Here is a 21550-nt window from a genome sequence, read left to right as displayed (position 1 = left end):
TCATTCATTCATTCGCACCATTCAACACCTTGCAAGAATGAATGAATGAACACGACCAATCACTTCACACGGATGATGAAAATATCCATCGTCTCGAGAATGGACCGACACAATCAAATGTGTTACAAGTTGCTTTGCAGTATTGGTAATTGAATAACAATGTTGGTGAATAATGTTCATTAATGATTGATTGACTTGATTGATTGAACTTTGATTGATTGATTAGTTGGTACCAATCATGAATTTCAAAAGACCATTCATGTTGCTACGCAGACTGTCTGGTTCTTGTTGGAAGAAATAAAACAGGATTGAAGAAGCGATCATGAACACCAGTACCTCGCCATTCTTAATATAAAACGCCAGTCCTCTTGACGCTGCCATCTTCCACATAACCTCAATCGTCTGGTTGAAACAATACAATGCCAGTTCTGAACGCCTGCTCTTTCTCCTATTCATGATGATGTAAGTGAGTCATTCGTCAGTCGTCAGTCACGTCAGTCAGTCAGTCTCCAGTGTCTAAACAACAAACATACTCTATCAATATGGAGAAAAGACCTGCAAAGAAACCAGAGATGGCAGCCACTGACTTTGAGTCGCCAAGCAATGCTCTAAAGATACAAATCGATGCATTGAATGTACCTGCGTATGTTCCCAAGAAGGTTGAAGATCTAATAATCTCTGGTATTGACTTTGTTATGATGAACCTAGGTCTGTAGTTGTATATGAATCACATCATCGTCATTGTTAGTACAACACTTGATACATCAATGAAGATGCATGTATCATCCTGTTCTTTGTCGTCTAAGTCGTACCCTTTACGCTTGAATATAATGGCGGGCACTAGGAATAGTGGACCGTATAACTTTAGACCTGCAAGGAAGACTCGCCACCAAATGAGTGACGCAGACTTGGTGCAAGATGGTGTCCAAGGATGAATGAGATCGCATCCGAAATGTTCTGGTTTGGATAATGCTGACATGCTTGTTTGTTTGATTGATAACTAACTATCTCCTTTAATGTACACTAACTAACAATATCTATCTATATATCTACACTATAACTACATCAATAACAACAACAACTCAGTGACTACAATAGCATTAACAACATCACAACATCAATCCCTTTGCATCCCTCGAATGAGAGAGTAGCAGTGCTGAACGCTAGGGTGGGGTGTAGCTTGTTCTTGCTCAAACAGTGCACTCAACATCCCACACACGAGTGAGAGATACACTCTTAGCATACTTCGCACACTTTTTCAAAGTTGATGGTGATGTCCGTAAAGCCGAACTTTACTACCCGAAATGGAACTGCATTGCGCAAATTGGATAGACGAGTGAATCATCATTGATTGAATCCCAAATGAATGATTCTTTCAATTAATATCTCTATCTCTATCTATGTCTCTATCTGTTTAACTTATAATAAGTAATAAAATACCAATATAATTTTATATTGTTTGATGTGAATGGAACTTGTTGAAGGTGATTGATGAATCAAAGTTCTAGAAGAATTTGTCATTTGGATCGTAGGAGGCAACAAGGATAAAGGCAATCAATGGTGCAACAACCATTGCAAGTAGAGAACACCATGTAGCCTTGAAGATATAGAATGGCCATTTGAGAAGCATGTATCCATTACCCTTTGTTGCAATGAACAGACATATAAGTGTTGGAGGTGCAAATATACATACTCCAAACACTCCGAATATAACTGCTCTCTTCAAAATGATCTTAATATTGATACCTACATATATGAATGTTAGTATATTTTGGAGAAGTCCATGAACTATCTTAACTTTCCACACATACCAGTTGGTACCCAAGAAAGGAATGGATGCTTTAACCATCTCTCGTCAATTGGTTGAATGAATTGTCCTCTACGAAGATCGAATGTCACCAAGAATGAAGCAATGATTGCTGTTATTGTTGGTAGAACAAAGGATGTAACTATAATGTCCGAGAATATACATGTTATTTGTCCAGAGAATGAAATGGTTGCACCTAAATCCCTTGGATACATTAACCATGTCAAGAAGAGATTGACAAAGAAGTTAACTACACCTGATACCAAACATTGTCCAATCAATAGATACATCCATTGAGATCTTGACAATGGTATCTTATTATATGCCCAACTATATTTCGATTTGGTTGGGTATTCTACACCATCATCCAGGTCATATTCTGGTGCCAATATCATTATATTATTGTATTTTCCACTCTTTTAGACTAGACTAGATTAATAAAGTTAAGTATCATATATTAATAATAATACTCAAACAACATCATCAATATCAATTTCATACATTTCAAGTTGATCAATCAATCACACTCTATCTTTGTGTCTATTCAATCTAGTATTATTTTAGGTATCTTTACAATTGAATGTAATAATAATAGTTATCTCTTAGAGGTAGTATTAATTATAAGTATACATATAATAAAAGATATTATAATTATAATGAGTGAATGAATTACAAACTACACCATTGCTATTGTCACTCACACACACTACACTCTTGTACATCATCATACCTTCACCCAAAGTGATACTAGTACTAGTGGTACCACACTGGTTGTGTGCAGTCGTCTGGTTGTTGTTGTGTGTTTCATTATTCGAATAGAACACCCTCTTGTCTTCGAGCTGTCTGAATTCAAACACTATCTACACACACTCACTTACTTGTCATCATGTCGCACCAGGTTGTCAACAACAATTGACATACAACTGTTTTGGTCATGTCCCGCAAATGAATTCTCATTGAAGTTCGTTACAATCATAGTTTTGATATTTTGGAATGAGATGTGTGAGATGGAAAGGGTTGCAGCTTTTTCAGGAGTTGTGACCTTTTTGAATGATCATGACAGGAGTATTGATGATTACTTGTTTGTAGTAGTTTTTATTAGTATTATAACATATATATATAAGACAACAACAGCAACAACAACATGGATGAAGCTGATCAGATTGTGTTGCTCACATTGAGAGACTTGGGATGGTAATGTTACACTCACTCATTCACTCAATCAATCACACAGTTCACAGATCGAATGAACAAACAGGACTTGGATACACAGAGACTCGCGATAGATAGGCCAATGATCTAACATACAATACACATAACTAGTGACTTGGCAAAAGATATAACAATCAAGGAGTTTGACGCCGACACTGTATACAAGGGAGTGTTGGCATACTTGAAGTTGATCAATGCTGAGAAGGTGGCAAACTTATCATCATCGATCCCAAAGAATATGTCGGCTCGTGTAAACTCATGTTCAATCTTGGCAAACACTATTAAGGAGTTGGGCTACCGTGCCGAGCTCAGCTATCACAACTTGCTCTACCCCAACGTCAATGACACCAGACGTATCTTTGTCTTCTTGGGCCAACATCTGCCCAAGAAGGAGGTGACCGAGGGCGTGTCGGCCGATGGTCTCAAGGACCTGATCTGCACATACCTGGCCTCGTCAATCAAGGAGTCCTGGATGCCATACTTCTGTCCATTCAGCAAGCGCATCCCGGGCAACTACTCCACCGCCAGACTGTTCACGGCGGCGCCCGTCAAGATCCCCGCACGTGGTCGTCAGCTCAAGCTCACACCCGGTCTCGAGGACTACTACATCAAGTTCTTGGAGCCCGTCACCCTGCAGCCCAACCGTTGCGAGGATATCGCACCATCAGTGTTTGAGTACAACCTGGCCATCTTTGCCGAGGCTCAAGAGAGAGAGAATGAATGGAACACCAAGGGCTCTGCATCTGGTTTGAATCCATTGGTATGTTGTTGTGGCGCGTCCTTGCCTTGACTAGACACGCACAACAATGGATGACTAACTCTCTCGTGCGACACTCATACATGTAGGAGTACAAGAAGAACAAGTCAAAGAACATCATGGCAAAGATGGGCGATAGTGTACGTTCGGCTATGGTGGAGGCATCGACAGAGAACTTTAGGAACAAGTTCTCATTCGATCAAGTGATTGGTGAGTTTGGTCAGGGCAGTGCAAATAATGATTATGGTCAGTTTGCAAGAAAGAAGGAATTCGCAGCGGAGGATTTGACCATCACCGAGCCCAAGGACAAGGAGACCGAGGAGGAGCGCCAGCAGAAGCAGCAGGCCGAGATTGAGGCACTGCAGCAGAGCATCCAGGAGCTGAGCGAGCGCATGTCGGCCAGCAACAACGAGATGGAGAGCTGGATTCAGCAGCTGCGCCAGTTGGAGTCACAGATGAGCGAGGAGGATCGCAGACGTGCCGAACTCGAGAAAGAGTACAAGGTCAAGAAGAAGACTTTCGGCCTGCTGGAGAATGCCGACGAGAACATGGCCAAGCTGCAGGAGCTGTGCCAGCAGTCGTCGGCCAACCTGATCGAGATGAGCACCGAGTGGGAGAAGGTGCGTCGTCCCATCGTCGAGAAGTATCGCCAGCTCAAGGACGAGAAGTCCAACCAGTCGGACGAGGCCAAGAGCAAGGTGGAGCGCATCAAGGAGATCCGCGCACTGATCAAGAAGCTGATTGGCGAGATCAAGACTAAGGAGGAGCTGATCGCGCAGCTGCAAGAGACATACAAACAGTCGCCCAAGGACACGAACCGCTCGATGTACACCCGACGTATCCTCGAGAGTGTCAAGAACATTGACAAGCAGCGCGTGGACATTGACAGGATTCTTCTGGACACTAGGGGTCTGCAGAAGGAGATCAACAGCATCACGGACACGGCGGTGCGCACATTCGACCAGGTCAAGGACATGTTGTACGCCGACGCCAAGAAGGACGAGACGGCCAAGAATGCCATCAAGAAGTTTGCCGTCATCGACGAGAAGTTCCAGACACTTTTGACAGCCATCGACGAGACTGGCACGCATCAGAACAACATCCTCACGATCACCTCCAAGATTGATCACATTTCACAAAAGACCAGCACACTCAACACTGACAGACTACTCAATGATCTCAAGACCGTCAAGACTGAGAACCAAACATTGATCAAGCAAGTCAAGTCCAAGATGGAGGCAATTGCCACTCAATAGTAGTTGGATTTCAAGCACAATCCTTCCTGGATTGTTTGATTTGAATGTATTTTAACTCCCCCAACTATATCTTAATGATCATGATGATGAAGAATAAAGACCTTATGGACTGGACTTCTATGATTCAGGAATAAATGTGGTGGTATGAAAAGAACATACTTCTAGCTGTTATGTCTGTGTTGCTGCCAGCAATTAATTAAGTTGTCATGTCAATCAATCCATTAACTAATCTTAATATATCTGTTGGTTTTAGGATTGATTGATTGGGGGGGCATCACCACCCCCATAAGCGGAGAAGAGAGATAGATGGTCCAGTCCTTGGGACCCAGATGATCAACCAACATACATCTTTAGCAATGGGTCATAAAAACATTCCTATTGGACATCAACATGATGATGAAAATGACTTGTGAAAGGCACACACAGAAGCAGGTCTTCCAAAACCCACCTTCTTTTTTGCAAATCCAATCATTATGACATTCGATGGAAAATCTTTCATCAGAATAAAAGTTCAACGAGCGTGAAGGGGCAAACAGTCTTGAAAGGACACTGGCCCACGACCCCACCTGGCAGATGTTCCACGGACCGAATGACAATAGAGATATGTGCTCGCTCACTACATATTATACTAACTCACAAACTATTTATAAACATCAAGGTCTTGACCTCTTGTGACTGAACCATCACTAGTGTAAAAACACCAAACCAAATGTTCATACTTATACTTATACTACTTGTCATACCATTATTAATACTTATAAATTATACTTATTCATCATCAGCAAGAATGTCAGATAGAAAGAAGGTTGTTATTGTTGGAGGTGGACTTGGAGGTATATTCCTCGCTCGTCAACTTGATAAGGATTTTGATGTCACTGTCGTCGAAAAGAAGACCGCCTTCTTTTATAATGTTGCCGCTTTGAGATGTATCGTCGAGCCGGACATGACCAAACAATGCTTCCTGTCATATGACAAGATGTTAAAGAATGGCAAGGTGGTGCATCATGCCGCCACGGCAATCTCGGCACAAAAGGTCGTCATGGACAATGGCGACGAGCTCGCATTTGACTACCTGGTGATTGCCACCGGCTCCAACAACATGACCCCGTTCAAGGCGCCCGCTGACTTGTCGCACGCCTACCAATACTACGTCGACATCAGAGAAAAGGTCAAGACCGCCACCAAGGTGTTGATCGTCGGCGGTGGCCCCGTCGGTGTGGAGCTGGCCGGCGAGATCAAGACCGAGTTCAAGGGCAAGAACGTCACGCTCATCCAGCGCTCCGACAAGCTGGTCGGCCCACAGATGGGCAAGAAGTTCGCCGACAAGATGCACGACAAGCTCAAGGGCATGGGCATCAATGTGATGCTCAACACCTCGCTCGACGTGCCCGACAACATCAAGCAGAGTCTGAGTGAGCAGAGCCAGCTGGGCTACAACGTCGAGATGCGCACCTATCAGACGAGCAATGGCGAAGTCGAAGCCGACCTCGTGTTCTGGTGCGTCGGCAACAAGATCAACAACGAGCTTCTGCAGGAGAACTTTGGTGGCGCGCTGGACGAGCACGGCCACATCAAGGTCAACGAGCATTTGCAGGTGGAGGGCCACGACAATGTGTTTGCCATCGGAGACATCACCAACACCAAGGAGCTAAAGACCTACTACAACGCCAAGTATCACGCCGCGATCATTTGCACCAACCTCAAGGCCTGCGAGTCCAAGAAGAAGTTGGCCGTCTACAAGCCCTCTGGTCCACTGATATTCGTGTCCGTTGGCAAGAATGACGGACTGGCGCAGACTGCTGGAGGCACGGTCATCCCTGGCTTTGTCGTCAAAATGGTCAAGTCTCGCGGTCTCTTCATCTCAATGGTCCAGAGCAGTCTTGGCAATCCCAAGCCAATGAACATAGGTAAATAAAATATATATATATTTGTTATTATTATTGTTGTGTTTGAAGTGATCATACATTCATGTGATGTGATGGAATTGTGATTGTGTGTGTGTTTGATCAACCCCGAACAATTGGACTCGATTGATCGGTCCAAAGGTATATAAACCCCTACGATAGACAGTCCGACATTCGACCACTACAATCATCAATCCATTTATCCATTCAATGTTTGCATCAACCCATCAAATCATTCCTTATAACATTAATCAAATAACATCGACTAACTCTGGCATCTCCCTCCCTCTACACCCATCTTTAGTGTCATTATATTAATGTATATTTATTAGTAGGACTACTTTTTCTTCATAGATCACTGACGGGAATGACAAAAATAGACGATTAGTTCGTTGTGCGGAACACATTAAATTTCAGACCTGATAATAAGGGCGAGGACACCCGGTGATCGATTGTGCAAAACATCCTTGAGAGCTAATCTCGTGAGGTCCATGTGGAACCCACTCGTTTTTGTAGACAATGGGCATGCCAATGCCTTGTGCAAAACAAACAATAATGGCATCAACCATCGAATCACGCCCACCGGTGATGATAGACCCAGTCCATAGTCTGTCATCTATTACCTTTGGGCCTGGCTGTCTGTCTGGTTGGCTGGGTCGTTGTTGTTGACTGTCTCCTCACACACACTTACACAATCAATCTTCGTCACACATGTTTGTTTGTTGTTTGCTTGACCTACCAAATAAATCAAGACATCCATCTAATCTCTCTCTTCTCTCTTCTTCATTCTTATTCTTTAATTCTTTGGTTCTATCTCAATCAATCAAACAATTAATCAATCAAACATACAAATAATTAATTAAATATTCAATCAATAATGTCTACAACATCAACTTCAGAAATAACACCAACAGAGACTACAACACCAACTACAGAACCAACAACAACAAAGAAGGATAAGAAAAGTAGTAAAGGAAGAGTTGTGATTGTTGGAGGTGGATATGGTGGAATTATCGCCGCCAGGAAGTTGGAGAAAGATAATTTCGATGTTACCGTGGTCGAGAAGAAACATGTATTCTTTATCAACACCGGATCACTCAGATGTATAGTCGAGCCAGAGGTCTCTAGAAAATGCTTCATACCATACGCCGGCATGTTGAAGCGCGGTCGCTTTGTACACGGCCTGGCAATTAACGTGTCACCCACACGCGTGCTAATGGACAGCGGCGAAGAACTGCCCTTTGACTTTTTGATCATTGCCACGGGTACCAACAACCTGTCGCCATTCAAGTCGCCACTGGACGTGTCGTACGCCTATCAATACTTCACCGACATCAAGGAGACTATACGCCAGGCGCAAAAGGTGATGATTGTCGGTGGTGGCGCGGTCGGCGTCGAGCTGGCTGGCGAGATCGCCACGGACTTCAAGGGCAAGTGTGTACAGCTCGTGCACAACTCAGACAGATTGGTGGCGCCACAGGTCAACGACAAGTTTACCAAAAAGATGAACAAGAAGCTGGTGGATATGGGCGTCAAGTTGATGTTCAACACATCGATCGTCGTGCCAGACCACGTCCAGGAGCACCTGAGGCAACAGTCATACTTTGGCTACGAGCTCGAGATGAAGACATTCCCCACCGACTCAGAGTACGGCAACATCGAAGCGGATCTCGTCTTTTGGTGCATCGGCAACAAGATTAACAATGAGCCGATGGCCGAGCACTTTGGCGATGCGATCGATGGCGAGGGCCGTCTAAAGGTCAACGAGTACATGCAGGTCGAGGGCTACCAGAACATCTTTGCTGTGGGTGACATCACCAACGTCGAGGAGATCAAGACACTGTACAACGCAAGGAATCACGCTGAGCTGCTGGCACGCAACCTCAAGGCCAGCACCACATTCTCTGCCAAGAAGTGGACCAAGTACAAGACACCTGGTACCATGATGTTTGTGACACTTGGTCGCAACGACGGTCTGGCACATCTGCCCAACGGCATGATCATACCAGGCTTCCTTGTAAAGATGGTCAAGTCCAAAGGTGTCTTCCTGGACAACATTCACAAGTCACTTGGCAAACCACGAGGAGTTGTCAACATTGGAACTGCCACTGCCAAGTCCAACAAGTAGTCAGTTTGTTTGTTAGTTTGTTAATAAATGTGGACTGGACAACGCCACACAACACACATGGGCAGCGCTTGCCTGTTGCCAATGGCCACGAGAATGGCCATACCTTAAGTAAAAGTATATCTATATATTTATATCTGAATCTGATTGATGGATTGATTGAGTGATTGAGTGATCTATTGATAAAATCTTCAAAACATATCTGATACGAAACGTCGATTGAACTTTGCCATTCATTCTGCAAAGCCCATTGGTCAACTTGTACATGATGAGGGGGGTGTGTTGCGGGTCATCCAACCAATCAATGCTAACGACCTTCATTCATTCATTCAACACGTCACTATCTCACTGACTCAATCACTTCAACATTCACACACAAACAAACATATACTTATAACATATACTTATAACAAATACAACAGTTGCTAATGATATAGATATAGTAGAGATAGAGATAGAGAGAGAATGACAAAGAATGATAGTAATCATATAACCAAGGTGTTTCAGTTCAAGTTCTACTCATTCCTCTCGAGTAGATGGGGAATGGCACTTTGTATCTTGGGCGCATTCATCTCCTTTAACACCGTCTTCCATTTGGTATCGATGTATGGTGTATCTACAAAGACTTGTATGTCATTGTTTGATTGAATTGGATTGAATGAATACAATGACATGCATGGTGCTAACATCTTAACTAGCTCACATGATCAATCAGATGTCTGATAATGTCGGCGGACATAACTACCAGAGCATACTCTGTGCAGAGCCAATCGATATAGTGTACACATGGGTCAATGGATCAGACCCTCAACTGATAAAGGCTGTCACTGATCTCAAACGAAGGATGAGAGATCCAACAAGTATGTTATGTTTACTGACTATCAATCAATCATTCAATCAGTCATAACTAACAACGATGACAACAAACAATCAAACAAACAGTACCAGAATGTCAAGAGAAACAAGACCCAAACAAACATAAATGTTATAGAGATGATAATCCTCCGAGCAGGTACATCGACAATCAGGAGTTGAAGTACTCACTGCGATCGGTGGAACAGTTTGCACCATGGGTAAGACATGTGTTCTTGGTGACCAATGGCCAGGTGCCCAACTGGATCGACCTGAGCAATCCAAAGCTGACGGTGGTCACGCACGAGGAGATCTTCAAGAACAAGTCAGACCTGCCAACGTTCAGCTCGCCGTCAATCGAGACGCATCTGCACCGCATACCTGGCCTGTCCAAGAAGTTCCTGTACCTGAACGACGACGTTATGTTTGGCCGCCCCGTCTATCCAGACGACTTTCTGACGCAGGGCGGTGGCCAGAAGGTGTTCCTCAGCTGGCCCGTGCCCAACTGCAATGAAGGCTGTCCAAGCAACTGGATAGGCGATGGCTTCTGCGATGCAGCCTGTAACGTCACGCTGTGCGATTTCGATGCAGGCGACTGTGACAATAGCACGGGCAAGGTCAAGACGAGGTGGTCACGAGGCCAATCAACTGGTACGCCGCGCACAGACTCTACCGCAGGCAACAGGGCCAAGAACTATTGTTCTCGTGGCTGTCCTGACTCTTGGATCGGAGACACTCACTGCGATCGTATGTGCAAGAATGCCGACTGTGGATTCGATGCCGGTGATTGTGGCACGGAATTGATGGCCAGCGGTATGATCGGTTATGAGATCACGAATCAAGTATGTTGGCCTCTCATCAATCATTCCATCAATAATTCAATCGATCGATCAACTAACTCATCTATCCATCCATCAATCAATCAAGACATTAATTAATATAGCCAATGGAACATCGGCAGTCTACTTCAATCTTACAAAGCTTGTTGGAGATGCATCGATCACTGATGGCACACATGACAATGTGTTACTGGTGCGAACGGCATCCATTTCACAAAAGCACAAGATGATGACATTGACATTCCATCATAACATCACCTTCCAGAACGTCTCCATATCCATCACATTTGAAAAGGGCACTGGCACCGAGAAAGTGTCCATCACCAAGGACTTCAACATCACTCTGTCTACATTGGTCACCCCAACTGAACCTCCTGTCACATTACCAAGCAACAACACGACTGCAGCAACAGCAGGAGCAACAGGAGGAGCGACCACATCTCCAGCGAGCACCAATGTCACCAATGCCATTGATCCACCACAACCTGGGGAGGGCGCACTGATAGAGGGAGAACAGGTGGTGACTGAAATTCAGGACCTTGACCAGGCTCAGGGCGAGTCTGAGGATGTGGCCAACGTGTTTGACTCAAATGGAGAGGAGAAGAGACTGTTCACCAACAACCATGATGAGGAGAGCAAAGTCATCTTAGAGCAGGAGCAACAACAGAAGGAGAACAAAGATATTCCTCCTCATCAACGTCCTGGAGCCCACAGGGGTCTGATGTCGTTCGAACAACAACCACAACCACAACCATTACAACAACAAGTTGACGATATCTTACTGCCAATGCGATATGTTGAGCCAGTACAGACCAAGGAGGACGACTCCAAGTATGTTTCTGAGCTACTACAGAGCAAAGCCATCGATCCGCACGAGCTGGCGATGAAGAAGTACACATTGAACAGAGAGATGGAGCAGACCCTGCGAGATGAGGGTGAGATATACCCGTGGGAGAACATCGTCGCCCAAGAAGACAGCAACAACAGTGCCGAGATGGTCAGTTTGGCCAAAGGTGGTCAACGTAAGCTGTTGGACATGTTTGCCGATTCACTCAAGTATGTCAACAGACTGTATACCGTCGAGTTTGGATCATCGCCAAGGAAGGTACCTGCACACATGCCTCACATGATCGATCGAGACCTAATGGAGGAGATACAACAAAAGTGAGTAGCGACACAGGACGATGGAGAGGGGCTATACATGTACTAACGCTATCGACAAAGATGGCCTGCACAGTGGGAGATGACAAGCAAGCACAGTCTGAGGAACCCAAAGGATATGCAGTACGCATTCTCATACTTTTATTACTTGATCCACAAGAAGGTACCATTCGACTTGGATAAGTTATGGGCCAAGGAGATAGATATCAATCGCGATGGATATTTGAATGAGAACGAACTGCGAACACTTGCCATCAATGTATTTAGCACACCATTGAAGCCTACAACATTCAAAGAGTTCAAGTCCGACCTCTACAAGACATGTATGGAGTTGCGACATCCCACACCGGCACCTGTGATTGTGGAAGAATCCTCCTCCTCCGACTCTAGCGACTCATCATCTTCCTCTTCAGAGTCGTCTGAGGACTCAGGATCAACCGCGGCAGTTCCAGTGATCCCAGCAACTCAGACAGCCACAGCCACAGCCGTAGCTACAGCCACAGCCACAGTCACAGCTACTACCGCGCCAAAAGCCACTACCCCAGCAGTCGACAACAACACACTGGAAGTTGGCCAGAAAGAGTTGGAAGCATGTCGTATCGATTTGGAAGTGTTGAAGGCTTCGAACAAGACACTGATGGAGATTCACAAGTCCTATGCCAAGCGCACAATGTACAGAACGTCGATTGAGGGCACGGACGAGGTGGCATTCCTCATGGTGGACGACAATGACAATTCGACACAGACAAAGTTGGATGGAGTTAGACAGCGACGCCACAAGTTCATCTGTCTCAACGACAACATCAACCATGACAAGCCAACAGCACATCTTGTGATCAAGGTCATCCATGACTTTTACGAATCACTATTCCCCTTCCCATCCTCCTTTGAGTTGCCACCTGGACAGACCAATCACTTTAGATACATACATGAGATCATTGATAAGTAAGTGTGATTGATTGATGATGTAGTGGACTTGTTAGCTGACCTATCCATTCATTCAGGAAACAAGAGGAGAACAACAAGAACAACACATTCATTTATATCTTTGGTGTTGTTGGTGTAATGATTGTTATGTTGATGTGGAAACGATCAAAGAGATCATCCAATGGCAACCATCACAGTATCAATGGTATCATTGGTGGTGTTGGTAACAAGTCAGCAGCGAAGCAACGTAGCAACAAAAGATACATGATAGTATAAATTGATTGATGGTCAACTTGACAACAAAATATCCAAAGGGACTATTCCCTTTGTTCATTCTTATTTTGAAATAATTGTGTAATGATTATTTCTGTATAATAATAAGTAGTATTTATTAGTTGTATATATGATCACAAAGAGATGGAGGACGGTGTCAGACAAATGAGAAAATGGATTGCATCACAGACGCCACCTCTTACAACTGAGGAGAGGGATACAGCTGTCAAAAATCTCAATCAGCATCACACAGACATACTCGAGGCCACTAGCGATAAGATCAAGTACATCAAAGAGAACCTCCTTCAACCAACCAGTAATATGCCTGTAGTAACAGTTGAATCACTCTTACAACTATTTCCAGAACTGGACTGTGTCGTCGATAAAGGTCCACAGCTAGTAAGTCGGGATCAATTGAAAACATTTCATTTTGGGCAAATTATGCCAATGCAAACAACCATCAGCTTGAGGGGTTCATTCTTAGATAGATCACAAACTCAGAAATAAATATCTAGTGTGGTATTTGATCCTGCCTATTCCCGAATTTGAGTGCTTTTGTGATCATCATCGGGGTCAAATTTGACTAATCCCATCCTGGTAAAGACACATCCACTTTAAACGTTTCATTCATTCATTCATTCATTCAAACCACCTGATCATTTGTCACTCAACTTATCAATTATTCATTACATTAGTGCCAACATCGTGATCATTGTTCATTCATTATATTTGTCTCTGTAGTTGTTGTTATAACTTAATAACATAAGTTATTTAAGTGTCTGTGTATTATACAATAATGATAAGCAACAATAATAACAATAACAATAATAACAACAACAACAACAACATCAATAAATCATCCAACAACAACAATAAAAGCAACAAACGCAAAACTGTTGATCAACAATATAGATCCATTCATGAGACATTTCATCGTATATCATCATGCTTAAAATTAAACACTATTCCTGCTGTATCAACAACACCAATCATCGCCAACAACAACAACAACAACAACAACAACAACAACGACACTAACGAAAAAGAAGTTGACCCATCACTGATCGTGAACTCGGACAAGTTTCTATACGTATTATTGGAACCTTCCCAGCTCAAGTATGGTATCTGTCATCGACTCCGAAGTGTAATGGACACTAAAAATAACTTGGAGTTAGTCAAGTACATGTATGATCGTCCAGAGTTCAAACGTGTAACAACAACACTACCATCGACAAACTCGAGGTCACCTTCATGGTCCACATCAACAACCTCCTCGTCCACAACAACTACTTCGACGTCCTCAACGACAACGCCCACTCAAACATTGTCACCATCGACGTCGCCAACATCCTCTCCCTTTGCTCCATCTACACCATCATGGTCATCATCGTCTCCTGTTGCTCCATCTTCACCTTCTGCTTTGCCTCTGGATTCGTTATCCCAAGAGACAACACCATCTCCTCCTCCACCTGCTCATACGCCACCTCAAGATGAACCATCGGCCAACCAACCTCCTATGGACGCCCCATCGATAACCATCAGTGCGGACTATCTAAGCGACCGATTTGTACAATCAAACATCTTCCAGTTTGTGTTCACCTTGCAGTCTGTGCACGGAGTGTCGTACGAGCACCTTCCAATGGCAGACCCCACCCAGGCCTGGTCTGAAACAGGAGACCATCATCTTGGCTACGCACTCAAGTACACAATCATAAATGACTGTGGTTTGTACTGGACCACGTATTACAACCCAAGGCTGGCCCAGGAGATTCCACCTGATATCGAACATGGGTTCAAACAGAACGCATACACAACCAAGAGCAACGAGATTGTCACGCCCTTGACCAGTATGATGATTGGACAACAGAATATCACGCCACTACGTATCAAAGCCGCTGGCACCATCACCATCGATTGTGGGGGAAGGCTCACTAACGTGAATGTTGGACTCAGACACGGACAAGTGGCAAAGCCATGGCGCCTCAAGGTTGAGCTCATATCTTTCGACCCTACCGCTGTCAACCCATTGGATTCCTCTATCGTATATGACACCGTCTACGAGTCTGGCGACCTCTTCCTGACACTCAATCCAAAGAACTTGGAGGACCCTGACATCATGGACGTGTACATTGGCAAGTTTTTTGATGCTAATCACCGATGCCCAATGATCATACGGGTCAACTGCTTGACAATGAACACCACAGCCACCAATACAAACAAGAAGAACAAGAGTGGAGGGAATACGAGTGAGGTCGTGCTAAAGGAGAGGAAGAAGAGTGAAACTCCCAAACGATTTGGAATTATGGTCATCGATCACTTGGGCAACATGGTGCGATACATCACTCAAGAAACCTCTCCAAAGACAGGCCTGGCCAATATCAATTCTACATGCGATGACGACTTGAGGAGGCTACACATGAAGAGACTCAATCTGGACAGCCATCTAATCACCTTGGTGCACAGGGATGAGTTGGATCTGCTAACCAAGAAACAACTGTTCTTGGTAGCGATGTATGAGACTGATGGTCGCCTTCCTGGCTTGCTCCACTTCCAACAAGGCATATCAGTAGCACCTTTCTTCAGGAGGAAACTATCTACTGAGACCCGCAAGCTCCAATGTTTCGATGTATGTATCATCAATGCTCGACAATATTATACTTACTAATAACAAATTATCTGTTGACATCTTTATCTTTATACCTTGGTAGGTCTTTGGAAATCCTGTCCAAGTCAAACTAGACTTAGGCGAGGAACCTCCCAGGTCGAATCAAACCAAGACACCAAGTCCAAGTAAACCAGGTCCAAGCAAACCATCACACATTGTCAAAAATGTGATTGACGTCCAACAACAACAACGCCAACAATCACTTGTCGACAACAACCAACAACTACCACAACCAGTCAACAATTGGAATGTCCACCATCTACAACCAGTTCATGCTCAGGGCAATCCATTTTTCCCTCCATATCCTAATGCCTACAGACAACAAAACCATCTATCACTTGCCGACCAACATCTACCACCTGCCCATGTTGTTGGTGGTATCCATCAGCCTTTAGTTATCCCACTCCCACTTCCACATCCACTTCCACCTCCACAACTACAACAACAACAACAACAACAACAACAACAACAACAACAACTAATAATACAACAACCACAACAACATCGAATCATAAGTCAGGACGAACTCGCACAATTGGACGCCTTCCTCCTCGATCATGACACCCGATTATATCAACTATTTGGGCACCAACAACAATAACACGATTGCCCAACTTCAACAACATTAGGCCTATTATTGTGGCCATTATCCTCATCACATTATCATCAACAAAAATATTTATATCTTCTATATATGTTCATACATCCTACAACAATAGATCATTCCATCAATCAACCAACCAAGTAATAAAGTCCACCCACGTTGACCAATCAGCAGCAAAAACAACAAGGACCTGATGTATTTATTTGAATTTGTTTTCCTTTTGATTTTTTTGAATTGAGTGTGTTCCTTTGAGTTGATGGTTCCATCCCTATCTTTTAATCAATCATTCATTCAACCATTCAATCAATCAATATTTATACAAATATAAACAATAACAACAACAACAACAACAACATAAGGAAATGTCATCTTCTTTGGAGGACGACAATACTACGTCCTATTTAGATAGTGCACATGATGAAGTGGATGGCTCAGGTGGTGATCAGCTGTTGATGTACATTGATCCATCACATGTAACCAGTGGCTCACACACCGATCATTCATCATATACATCATATGCAATCAATCAACAACATCAACAACAACTTCAACATCAACAGCAACAACAACATCTTCAACAACATCAACAACAACAACATATGAGACCAACTCAAGTCTACAACAATGACCTTCAACAACAGCAACAGCAACAACAGCAACACTATGGTGTAGCAATTGATCATAATCAACATATTACATTGGATATGACTGATGATGTCCATTCGTCGACTGACTACCTGACCAATGGCACGGCATTGCATCACCAGCCATTCCATCTGCAGGTGCAGCACAGTGGCATCAACGATCTGCAAGAGAGCACGGGCACACTGCTCAGCACCATGTCCAATCAGCTGAGCGAGATTATTAGGACCAACCCACAGGTGGACGATGGCGGCGCATCCAACGATGGAGACGACGGCGTCATGCAGTCGCTGCCACCGACCCCGCCACCCCTGCCCACGCACTTGCTCACAAAGATCAACTTCCTGCCCGGCCAGATATCAACACAGCAGATCATTCAGCAGCATCAGAACCTGCGACCGATCACTGAGCGTGGCCAGGAGGACAAGAAAAAGGAGGCATTAGCCTTCCTCAGCTTCTACTTCCGTGTCGTGCCCACGCTCAAGACACCCGTGATCAGGCGCACGCTCGTCCTTGCGCTCTACACCAACAGGGTTGACCTGGACAAGCGATACAAGCAACCCAATGACATGGCCAACCTCTGTGGTGCTGTATACACATTCATCTACCAACATCTTAACGATGTAAGTTGACTCTATCACTCTATCACTCAATCGCTCAATCACTCAATCACTCATTCTCCTCTCACTCAATCACACAGGATGCCATTCGCGAATATATCAGTCTGACAGAGAATGAGCGACTGTCCTCCAAGGTAGACTCAAAGAAGAGGAAGAGGAAGAAGAACCATGACATCTCCAATGGACAGGACGTTGGGCTACAAGATGGTATGTTGTTGTTGCCTTACCTTGAGAGTGTAGATCAACATAGTTTAACATCAACTGACATGACATTATAGCATTCCTCACATGTATCAAGTATGCCACATTGCTTCCATTCCTTGAGTTTATCAATGTGGATGATTTGCCCAGTGGCGACAGCAACTACATCACTCAGCATCCTGAATACATGTACACAATGGATAACCTCTACAAATGGGAGACTGAGCTGAAAGACCAAAAGTCCAATCAGTCCAGGACAAGGACTGTCATCAACTTGACAGAGATAAGCAGCAACAATGCTATTGGAAGTTCAAGCAACAACACCAACTCCAACAACAACAACAACAACAACTTAACATCTACAACAAACAACAGTATCAACAACAACAATACCAATAACAGTAACATTAATAATACCACCAACTCTATGGGTATCAACATCAACTACTCCAACAACATCAACAACTCATTGATGATGACCAATCTGATGAATCGAATCAACCTCCCTGTAAATGTAACGGAAACCAACGACAGCTATATAATCTACGCCTTCATACCCTTCTACAAGCCCAACGCGCTGCGCATCACCGTCAACCAGATGGACATCACGCTGGAGGGCACCATCTCGCTGCCCGACACCATCCAGATTCCGAACGGCACCGAGATCCTGGTGCCCAACATCGGCCTGCACGGCTGCACGCAGCAGGACATCCAGGAGGGAAACTTTTACAAGGTGATCAAGTTGTCATCGCCCATCGCCTCGTCCACCGTTGGCAAGCGAGACGGCGTCGTTGTAATCATAGCCAAGAAGGAGGAGGGTCAGACCACCATCCACCAGCTCTAGCCATTTGCGATCGCACTATCAAAGTAAACCTATTTATCAAGCAGCAGCCAGCAGCTAGCAGCAACATATCATTGATTGATTGGATTGATTGATTGAATGGGATGATTGATTGATTGGGTAAGACCAATATCGAAGCAATGCCATCGATGGTGTTGTGTATTAAGTTTAGTTGGTCTTTGGAACATCAGTCTCGACTGGAGTGTCCAGGCCAACCTGGCCCCACTCAGACCATGATCCATCGTAGATTGGTGCCAGTGGATAACCGAATGAGTACAGTCCAAGAGTGAGGACGGCGGCAGTGGTGCCAGAGCCACAGGTGGTGAGCACGGGCTTGTTGACATCAATACCGTTGGTCTTGAACAGGGCCAACACCTTGTCCTTGTCCTGGTAGCCACCCTGTGCATTGTTTACAATCTCCACCCATGGGACGTTGAGAGCGCCTGGAATGTGTCCACGACGCAGACCAGCGCGAGGCTCGTCGACGCGGCCATAGAAGCGGTCGGCGACACGAGCGTCGACCACTTGGTACTTCTTGTCGTTCATGTTGTTCTCGAGGTCTGCGCGAGTCTTGACCATGGAAGGGTTGAATGTGGCCTTGTAGGTGGCGGGCTGTGCGGCAGGGGCGATCTTGCCCTGCACGGTTGGGAGGCCAGCACGCTGCCAGGCGGGCAGACCGCCAAACAGGATGGACAGCTTGTCTGGGTTGTGACCAAAGGTGAGGAAGGTCCACCAGGCACGGGCCGACGCGACGTAGGTGCCACGAGTGTCGTAGATGACGACGTGGTCGTCGCTGGAGATGCCCAGACGAGCGCCGACCTCCTGCTGGAAGAAGTCGACCGAGGGCAAGTTGTGTGGCAGGTTGACGGTCTTGTCGCAGACCTCGTCAATGTCAAAGAGCACGGCCGATTGGATGTGGGCCTCCTCAAACTCCTTGCGAATGTTGTGATTCTCGTGTGGCATGTACCACGAGGCGTCGATCACCTTTACATTGTTCAGGTGCTCGTTCAACCATTGAGGTTGGACGAATAGGTTGGCGCTGGCAGTAGTATTCAATGAGCTCATTGTTCTCTTAATGATCAAGTGTGTTGTTGTTGTTGTTGTTATAGTTGACGATGACTTTAATAGCAAGTTGGTGGTAGTGGAGGCTGTGTTTGTGAACGATCTGATTGCTCTTAATAACATGTATGTATGTATGAACGAGCTGTGTTCGACTGTATAAATGTATGTGAAGTGTGTGTATTGTATATTATATGTGTTGGTTACTGACTAATGAAGTGATCAGGAGTGAGTGGCAGTGGTAGAGTCCAGACTGTTCTGCTTCCTCTTCCTAATTGATCACCTAAAGGTGATGTTGAGGTGTGAGCGGGCCAAACTTTAGTTGGGACCCAAACAACCCCAGATCATCCCAATGTGTTTGCAGCTTTGATTTATCATCCCCCACACACCATTATCACAATCAATCAATGACAATCAACACTGCTATCATGTATAATATACATGTACTACAACAGTTGTAGTAATACACACAGTGCTATATTACAATGGCAATCAATCTAAGGCACTCTTGGTCATGTGATTGATCATCATCCATGTTCTAATTCAGCAACACATCAACCCTTAGCCTAGCCTCATGGCAACAGGATGCTTCCATTATAACATATACCTATTATTATTATTATTAATTATAAAGATATAGATTTAGATTTAGATATATATAAAGATATTTATAAATGAATTGGAAAAGTTGTTCAATATTTCTGATTCTTTTGATTGTTGTTGGAGGTTCCTTTGCCAAAACTGATGTAAGATTCGTGTACACCATATTGGATTGATTCCATGTTGTTGGACAATCAACCAACTGACATTATTATCCATGATCAATCAATCAATGAATGAAATAGGATGTTGAATGGAATTCAAAATGCCCATCAGTATCAGATATTGAACATTTGATTGCTAGAGTTACTCCATTTGTAACTGGTGAGAGATCATTCGGTGCAAAGAATAATGGTCCTTTTGATAAGAAGTTTGATCTGGGTAAGATGTTGTCGACTAGATCACAGACGTTGGACACATTGATTGGTGAGGACTTGGTGATGTTGTACAAATTCTTTCCAAAGTCATCCAATGTGACCACTGTCATCAACAGCTTCAAAGACCTGGTCGATTGCTATGCCAAGTTCTATCGTGCAATTGGTGTGATCCCGCAAACCTCGGCAGCGCCCACGAGCACCAAGACACCGGCGCCAACCACTCCAGGTGACCTTCCAACATCGACTGCCACCAACCAAGAGAGACTGAGACAGTTGGCTGACTTGAAGCAGACACTCCAAGCACTCTCGGTCATATTCAACTATGATGACAAGGAGAGGAAGACCAGAAGGAATGAGCACCAGGTGGAGGATGACAAGGCGGCTCGTGACGAGGATGAGCAGGACGAGCAGGACGATGAGCAGGACAAGAGGAACAGTGAGGAGTTGAGGAGGGTTCTGGACAACATCTTCAAGAAGCAGCCAAAGGGTGCAGGATCACGTGCGTCAACAGACACCACCCAGGAGATGCTCGATCGTCAGCGAGAGGCACAGGAGGCTTTGAAGAATCCAAACAACAAGGGCAAGACATCAAACAATGGTGAGCACGAGCCACACAAGCCTGCTGCTCCTGCTGCTGCTGCTGTTGCTGATGCCCCTGTTGCTGCTGATGCCGAGGTTGTATTAGCACCAACATCACCTGTCGCAATGATAGTCGAGGATCAACAAAGATCTCGAATTGTACCAAATGCCCCACAACCATAATATCTTTTGCTCTTTAATAAATCATTCATTGATTGTTATTATAATAATAGTAATAATAATATGTCA

General features: G+C 44.5%; 12 protein-coding genes across 12 annotated transcripts; 9 read left to right on the top strand and 3 right to left on the bottom strand.

Annotated features, from left to right (window-relative positions):
- Nucleotides 1–222: 222 nt before the first annotated feature.
- On the bottom strand, nucleotides 223–979 carry SAMD00019534_067440 (hypothetical protein; the record flags this gene model as incomplete). The annotated part of the gene is made up of 3 exons (XM_012897856.1): nucleotides 223–448; nucleotides 534–710; nucleotides 813–979. 3 exons carry the CDS (start codon nucleotides 977–979, stop codon nucleotides 223–225), a joined length of 570 nt encoding a protein of 189 aa, XP_012753310.1.
- Nucleotides 980–1507: 528 nt separating this feature from the next.
- On the bottom strand, nucleotides 1508–2202 carry SAMD00019534_067430 (hypothetical protein; the record flags this gene model as incomplete). Its single annotated transcript, XM_012897855.1, has 2 exons — nucleotides 1508–1746; nucleotides 1812–2202. Coding segments are annotated over 2 exons (630 nt in total), but the record flags the coding sequence as incomplete, so codon positions are not given.
- A 749-nt stretch (nucleotides 2203–2951) lies between these two features.
- SAMD00019534_067420 (hypothetical protein) lies at nucleotides 2952–5032 on the top strand (the record flags this gene model as incomplete). Its single annotated transcript, XM_012897854.1, has 3 exons — nucleotides 2952–3001; nucleotides 3131–3779; nucleotides 3866–5032. 3 exons carry the CDS (start codon nucleotides 2952–2954, stop codon nucleotides 5030–5032), a joined length of 1866 nt encoding a protein of 621 aa, XP_012753308.1.
- Nucleotides 5033–5741: 709 nt separating this feature from the next.
- SAMD00019534_067410 (hypothetical protein) lies at nucleotides 5742–6929 on the top strand (the record flags this gene model as incomplete). The annotated part of the gene is made up of 1 exon (XM_012897853.1): nucleotides 5742–6929. A coding segment is annotated over one exon (1188 nt), but the record flags the coding sequence as incomplete, so codon positions are not given.
- Nucleotides 6930–7813: 884 nt separating this feature from the next.
- Nucleotides 7814–9064, top strand: SAMD00019534_067400 (hypothetical protein; the record flags this gene model as incomplete). Its single annotated transcript, XM_012897852.1, has 1 exon — nucleotides 7814–9064. One exon carries the CDS (start codon nucleotides 7814–7816, stop codon nucleotides 9062–9064), a length of 1251 nt encoding a protein of 416 aa, XP_012753306.1.
- A 462-nt stretch (nucleotides 9065–9526) lies between these two features.
- On the top strand, nucleotides 9527–11920 carry SAMD00019534_067390 (hypothetical protein; the record flags this gene model as incomplete). Its single annotated transcript, XM_012897851.1, has 4 exons — nucleotides 9527–9689; nucleotides 9760–9921; nucleotides 10004–10755; nucleotides 10841–11920. The coding sequence occupies 4 exons, from the start codon at nucleotides 9527–9529 to the stop codon at nucleotides 11918–11920; spliced, it is 2157 nt and encodes a 718-aa protein (XP_012753305.1).
- A 75-nt stretch (nucleotides 11921–11995) lies between these two features.
- Nucleotides 11996–13116, top strand: SAMD00019534_067380 (hypothetical protein; the record flags this gene model as incomplete). Its single annotated transcript, XM_012897850.1, has 2 exons — nucleotides 11996–12858; nucleotides 12918–13116. The coding sequence occupies 2 exons, from the start codon at nucleotides 11996–11998 to the stop codon at nucleotides 13114–13116; spliced, it is 1062 nt and encodes a 353-aa protein (XP_012753304.1).
- Nucleotides 13117–14364: 1248 nt separating this feature from the next.
- On the top strand, nucleotides 14365–14607 carry SAMD00019534_067370 (hypothetical protein; the record flags this gene model as incomplete). The annotated part of the gene is made up of 1 exon (XM_012897849.1): nucleotides 14365–14607. The coding sequence occupies one exon, from the start codon at nucleotides 14365–14367 to the stop codon at nucleotides 14605–14607; it is 243 nt and encodes an 80-aa protein (XP_012753303.1).
- A 22-nt stretch (nucleotides 14608–14629) lies between these two features.
- Nucleotides 14630–16379, top strand: SAMD00019534_067360 (hypothetical protein; the record flags this gene model as incomplete). The annotated part of the gene is made up of 2 exons (XM_012897848.1): nucleotides 14630–15739; nucleotides 15822–16379. The coding sequence occupies 2 exons, from the start codon at nucleotides 14630–14632 to the stop codon at nucleotides 16377–16379; spliced, it is 1668 nt and encodes a 555-aa protein (XP_012753302.1).
- A 365-nt stretch (nucleotides 16380–16744) lies between these two features.
- Nucleotides 16745–18689, top strand: SAMD00019534_067350 (hypothetical protein; the record flags this gene model as incomplete). Its single annotated transcript, XM_012897847.1, has 3 exons — nucleotides 16745–17647; nucleotides 17725–17851; nucleotides 17923–18689. 3 exons carry the CDS (start codon nucleotides 16745–16747, stop codon nucleotides 18687–18689), a joined length of 1797 nt encoding a protein of 598 aa, XP_012753301.1.
- A 168-nt stretch (nucleotides 18690–18857) lies between these two features.
- Nucleotides 18858–19871, bottom strand: SAMD00019534_067340 (hypothetical protein; the record flags this gene model as incomplete). The annotated part of the gene is made up of 1 exon (XM_012897846.1): nucleotides 18858–19871. A coding segment is annotated over one exon (1014 nt), but the record flags the coding sequence as incomplete, so codon positions are not given.
- Nucleotides 19872–20419: 548 nt separating this feature from the next.
- On the top strand, nucleotides 20420–21484 carry SAMD00019534_067330 (hypothetical protein; the record flags this gene model as incomplete). The annotated part of the gene is made up of 2 exons (XM_012897845.1): nucleotides 20420–20491; nucleotides 20591–21484. 2 exons carry the CDS (start codon nucleotides 20420–20422, stop codon nucleotides 21482–21484), a joined length of 966 nt encoding a protein of 321 aa, XP_012753299.1.
- Between the last annotated feature and the right edge of the window lie 66 nt (nucleotides 21485–21550).

This window comes from Acytostelium subglobosum, assembly GCF_000787575.1.
Source record: "Acytostelium subglobosum LB1 DNA, scaffold: scaffold13, whole genome shotgun sequence".
Taxonomy (NCBI): domain Eukaryota; phylum Evosea; class Eumycetozoa; order Acytosteliales; family Acytosteliaceae; genus Acytostelium; species Acytostelium subglobosum.
Note: the sequence above shows the minus strand (reverse complement) of the source record. Positions and strands in the feature narration are given on the sequence as shown.